Source organism: Phaethon lepturus, unplaced genomic scaffold (genome assembly GCF_000687285.1).
Source record: "Phaethon lepturus isolate BGI_N335 unplaced genomic scaffold, ASM68728v1 scaffold13440, whole genome shotgun sequence".
Taxonomy (NCBI): Eukaryota; Metazoa; Chordata; class Aves; order Phaethontiformes; family Phaethontidae; genus Phaethon; species Phaethon lepturus.
The window spans coordinates 23834-29745 of record NW_010509881.1 but is presented as its reverse complement, the minus strand read 5'-3'; the positions used below and the strand labels follow the sequence as shown (position 1 = coordinate 29745).

Here is a 5912-nt window from a genome sequence, read left to right as displayed (position 1 = left end):
GGGGGGGGGGGGCGGCGACGGCCCCCCGCAGCCCCGTCCTTCCTCTAGGAGGAGAGAGCAGCCACGGGCTGAGAGCTACTAACTGCGCTCCAGGCAACCCGGGACAAGCAAAAAATCCCATGAGGAACACTTTGGGGTTGGCTCCATCCCATCGGGCACATCCATCCTAATCACAATGGGAGCCCCAAAACCAGGGGCTTACGCGGAAGGGCTGCAACGGGCTCAGCCTTACAGGCACCACTCTGCGCAGCGCCCACTGCCTTCCTCCCTGGCCCCGGCTTCCTCTGCCCAGGGCCACGGGTGCATCAGAGGCACGCACCAGCAAAAGCAATCCCGTTACTGGTTACTCTGGCTCAGCCAAGGTTAGCAGATGGGTCCCAGTTTGCTACAGACCTACACCAAACATCTCGTATGCCACTGGCGCTCTGCAAAATCACACACAACCTCTGGGTGCTTCTCTGGCTCACTCGGGGCATCAAACCAAATGGCGCTGAGATGCATTAAATGGTGTGGAGAAAACATGTCTACAATTTGAGGAGTGCAGAACTGCCAAGTCAGTTTTAAGAGAGACAAACCTGTGTAAGTGTGGTTCTGTCATTCCTCCTTTAGCTGGATCTGAAAGCAGGATACCTGTGCTTCAGCTCCTTATGGAGGATGAATGCATTGGGTCCAGACTCTCACACCCAATGCTAGACAGAGGGTACACTTTTTTTTTTTCCAGCCATGCAGAGACTTGGGCCACCACCACCACTGCCTCAGCACTGCAGACCACACCAGGGCTTCTCAGTGTCTTGCCTTTGATAGCAGGAGGGTTGGATGACCAGCACAGGGCATGCAGCCCACTATGTTCATCAGAACCAGGCCAATCCCTCCCACAGCCCCATGGTGTTCCTAAAGCTCCTCACAGCCTCAGGCTCCAGCGACTGATGCCTTGGTATAGCTGGTTTGCAAGACATTGGAAGAAGTCCACAGCAGCAGCACAGAGCACACGGTAGGAAGCAGTAAAGCTAGCACCCGCTGCACTTGTTAGGAATTTATGTAATATTTATGCTGCAACATGAGACAAGCAATACATTAAATAGTAATTGTTTTAATATTTAGCATTCCTACAGCATGTTCCATCAAATTAATTTTAAAGCACTGCCCAGAACGCCTCTGCAGGATAAGGAGATAATTTACCCATGTTGCAGGCATGCAGCCTGCCCAAGGGGCAGACCCAAGCCCAGCAGCCTGCCCCAGACATTTGAAGGTCTATTTTATATTTCCATGACTCACCTTTCACCAAGAACAGTAGCAGCCACAGGTATTTCCACCTTTTCTTGATCACACCCGATATAATTTTTTCAACAGCTTTGCTAAACTTCATTTTAAATATACTTTAGTGCTTCTCTCCAGAAATGCAGAGCATCAGAGGCAGAAGCCTCACTCTTCATCCTTTCCTAACCTGCTGCCAGACCAGCCCTTCACAGCATGGACTTTCCTCAGCCTGCTAAAGTCTTCCTCCCTATGTTGCACCAAAAAGGTGATTTTCCTCAACTAATGACCTCATTTGCACTTGCAGTTTCTTTCAACTAAAAGTCAGACATACCTGACATCCTCAGGAGCAGGATAGTGCCCCTGGCTCTGAAGAGAGATAGCTCCCAGTCACTGCTGGCACAGAGCAGGAGACTAGGATCTATGGATTTAGGAAGAGGGCACTGGGGAGATGTTGCCCCCTGCCCCAGCCAGGTCTGTGGGGTTTTATTTCTTCTGTGGTACTAACTGTATGCTCTTATCACCACAGTACAGATGGGGAACACTGGACCACAGAGATAAGGACGTTCAGGGGATAACACGTGTTTGGGAGCACCATACACATAAAGCGTATGGTCTGCTTTTTTTTTTTCCGATGCTGTCAGCATCCTTGAAACTAGAATGACACTTTTATAAGTCCTAAATTAGAGCCCTTCACCAACTGCGTGTACCATATGAAGACTTAGATGACTGGATTGAGTTTATGCCAGCTGAAGAAAAATCCTGAACGGATTATCATGTGTTTCATTACCGAACAGCAAAAGGTCAGAGTTACGAACAAAAGGAGGGTCATAACCAGGTATCTGGGGATTCCCACCATTTCCAGTATTGCTACTGGAAACTGTCCAGTGTAGTGCTGTAAGACACTGAGAACTGATGCTGTTGCACATTTGCCACTTGTTATGAGAACAGCAGCTCATCACCCTGCCTTGTTATACTTACATCTCAAAAGAAAGTGACGCTGAAGCAGTATTTATTCTATTTGTGGCTGAACCTATTTCAAACACGTGGAAGGCAGGGCCTGCGCAGGAGGGCTCGCAGCCCGAGGGACAGCCTGCAGCTACAACAGGATCACATTGTGCATGGCCAGAGACCATCCAGCCCAGAGAATGAGCACCAAGAGCTGGGGCTCTGTGCCCAGCCTCTCCATGCCACTTGCCCCACGCCCAGCTACCCTTTTCCATTCAAGCCACAGGCGCACACAGCTGTAACCGTGTATTCTGGCTGCTCTCATGGGAGTTTAGTTAAGGAATAGGCTACAACAAGGCATATGTGTTCACATGAGATAAGTCTCTGAATTAACCACCCAAGGCATATGCCATGGAAGCAAAGGCCTGGAGTCCTTACTTATCCAAAAAGTTGTAACAAAGTAGAGCGCTGCAGTTTAAGTGGCTTTTTCTGATGGAATACCTATTTTCTACAGATCACATGGTTTCTGTATTGCTAATTATTTCTGCATCCTCCTCCTCCTGCTCTGCTTCACACTCACTGCTCACCTCCTTGGCTCCTAATTGCTTGTTTTGGATCGCATGACCTGGAGTAGCGAGACTTAAAATTAGCTTCTAGAAGCTGATCTTTCCAAGCCCACTCCTGACACATTAACTCTTGCCCAGGTCTCTTCACACCCTGTCCTGTAGACCACCTTGCAACAGAGAAGGTCAAAATGAACATCACAAGCCAACAGCATTAATCTCAACCAAGGAAATGGTCGAGTCATATGATTGCCTTCACAGCCTGCTTGGGCAGTCAGATTTTAGCTTCCCAGATCCTCAAACAGAGTGAATATATTGAAGAGCACATCATCCCTTTGAAAATGGATTATTTTCTTTCTGTTAAAAGTGGGGAAGGGAGGAGAAGCTCTGAACTCCATCACAAATAAGCACATATTCAGCAAAAACAAAGCGCCGCTTGTTTGAACTGTTCCCTCAATGACCAGGGTGTGGAGGACATGGCAAGGCAATGGTGCCAACCAACCCAACTACACAAGAGGCTCTGCCTTGGAAATCCTTCAAATAATTAAGCACACAAGGCATAAATTTACTGAGATATGAAAAGCAAATGAGGTCAGTCTGCTCTCATTTTCCTCATAGACCGTAAGGAAAACAAAAACTCCAACAATATTAAGAATATGATGCTTGGTCTTTTCTGGCAGCACAGCTCTGTCTCGTAGGACTTTTTTTTTTTCAGGCCCTTAACCAGCAGGGCTTTGCCAGCAAAAGCCCTAAAGTAATGCAGTTACATTGGCCAAAATCATCACTTTGCCAGGGATTTTATTCTCTCCTGGGGACTGGCTTAAGCTGTGTGAGCAAAGAAGCCATCAGCAATCTCTTTCAAGTACAGACAACCCTTAAGTAAACCTAAGAAGAAGAAAAAGCAAGTACAATTGTTTAAACAAACTGTATTAAACTTTAGCACTATGAAAGACAAGTCAGGCAAAGTAGGTATTTAAAATATGGGGTTTAAAAAAAAAACACCCTAGGAACAATGTCCTAGTAACTGTTTAAAAAGTAGCAGGTTCCAAACAAATTTATTTCATAGTTAAATACAAAAGAGAGCAGCACTTATCCAGCACCTAATCTCCTTCTAAAAATAAGATATGGCTTTGACATTTATTTCCTTTATCAAATCTGTAATCAGTTATTTTAAACAAAAACCCCTGGGAACAAATAAACCCAAGTGGTAATGTTCTCTCCGTGGAAACAATTACTCACCTAACAGCAAAGTACAAAGTTGCTGGGCCCGGTTTCTTGGGCAAGTCATGGTCCAGGACTCGGTGATCCAGCTGCAGCCAGACGCTCTGACCTCTGCAGAAGAAGTTGGGGAAGTGGTTAAGAACTGGGACAGGAAATGCAGAAATGGGGTCTTTTCAATGGTCGAGTTTCACAGAATCATAGAGTCATTAAGGTTGGAAAAGACCTTTAAGATAATCAAGTCCAACTGTCAACGCACCACCACGCCCACTAAACCATGTCCCGAAGTGCCACGCGTACATTTTTTAAACATTTCCAGCAATGGTGACTCCACCACCTCCCTGGGCAGCCTGTCCCAATGTTTGACCACTCTTTCAGTAAAGAAATTTTTCCTAATATCCCATCTAAACCTCCCCGGTGCAACTTGAGGCCATTTCTTCTTGTCCTTTACTCCAAGCGCTACTTTAAAACAAGTGGAACATTCAACTCTGAGACAGACAAAAATCGAAAATTATTTCCTTTTTTGCCTAACTTTCAGATTTTGATGTAATTCACTTTGGGATGGTAGAGAATGCTCTTTGCAGTCGTATTTGCAGCTGCAGCACAGAAGTGATAGCATGGCTCCCAGAAAAACAAAATATTATCAAAATACTCCTTCGCTATAGATGCGGATGCTTCCATTGACTTCTCATGTCTAGTGGGGCGACCTGACCTGTAGCAGAGGCTGGACATTTGCCTACAGCAGAAATGGGTCTGATCTCTTCTGCCACCCAGGGACCGCACAGCTCTGCGGCCGTATCTCCCACGTCTGTTCTGCACCAATCCCCAGCGTGACATAAAACCCCATTTTGGAGCAGAAGGGTTTACCGCAGGCACGCTCATTTAATGAGGCAGCTGTATAATACAGTTCTCTCTGCAGTGGCTGCCCTGATTGAAATTGGAAGGAAACCAGAAAGAAAACAAAAATGCCCCCAAACTCCCAATAACCTCCCTGAGGATCCTGGGTGCACGAAGCTTGTGGCTGCCCCGAAAAGCCTGGGGCATGGGTGCCCTCCAGAGGCCACACGCTCCCTCCAAGCACCCAGCCCAGCGGCCTTACACCCAAGGCAGCCTCTGGAGTGCCACTGGTGTTTCTGGGGAAGCCAACAGCTTTTAGGTATTCCCCTGGCAGCACTTTAAAGCTCACCGTGAGGGAGCGCCAGCAACCAAAAACCTCCAGAAGAATTTCATGGCAGCTCTTCTGCTGAAAAAAATAAGCCAAGTGCAAACAGCACTTACAGAAGAGCTGGAAGAAAGTGTTTTCCAACACTTGAAAGTACAAGGATGTGGCAAATAGGGAGAGCCCAAGATGAGAGCAGCTGGTCAAAATCACACAGTTCTGTGGTCAGGGCCCCAGAGCGAGCGGCTCCTACCGGCTCCGAAAACACCAGCCCTTTCCCCAGGGCCAGTCCTGCACCTGCAGACGGGAACTGCCTTGGCAGAGTGGCCCCAAACACGGCTCCGACGTGATCTGTAGGTGAAGGCTTCCATCCAGGACACTGTGAAAAGCACCGATGGAGAGCAGCAGGGACTGGTATTATTCCCATTGGGCGAGAAGAGGTTTATTTAGGGGCTGTATTACTGCACGACTCCATTTCCCCACTGCCCTAAGCAGCTCTGCTCCAGCTTTTTTGGGAAGCTGAAGGTAACTCTTCTGGAGAAGACGCTGGCCCTGGGGAGCAGAGTCCTGCCTGCGGGTTTCGGTGTCACACCCAGCAGACGTGGGGGAGCATTTCACTGCAATGCTGACAGAGGAATCTAAACACCAGCTGAGATTTCAATTAACTCAGCCGACTCCGGGTTAAGGCCACGGAAGCGGATCTCCCGCAGCGCTCCGCAGCCTGGCCGTAGCACCTCACCCAGCCCGGCGGCCCCCGCCCGCGGAGGGGG

General features: G+C 48.1%; 1 protein-coding gene across 1 annotated transcript in view; it reads right to left on the bottom strand.

Annotated features, from left to right (window-relative positions):
- Positions 1 to 5912, bottom strand: part of LOC104622970 (FERM domain-containing protein 4B-like) — a gene marked incomplete at its 3' end in the record, with an annotated part of 28526 nt that overhangs the window by 496 nt on the left and 22118 nt on the right. Inside the window, exon 4 of the mRNA XM_010289943.1 lies at positions 4005 to 4097. Within this exon, the coding sequence (XP_010288245.1) occupies positions 4005 to 4097 (93 nt within the window). The remainder of the gene's footprint in view (positions 1 to 4004; positions 4098 to 5912) is intronic.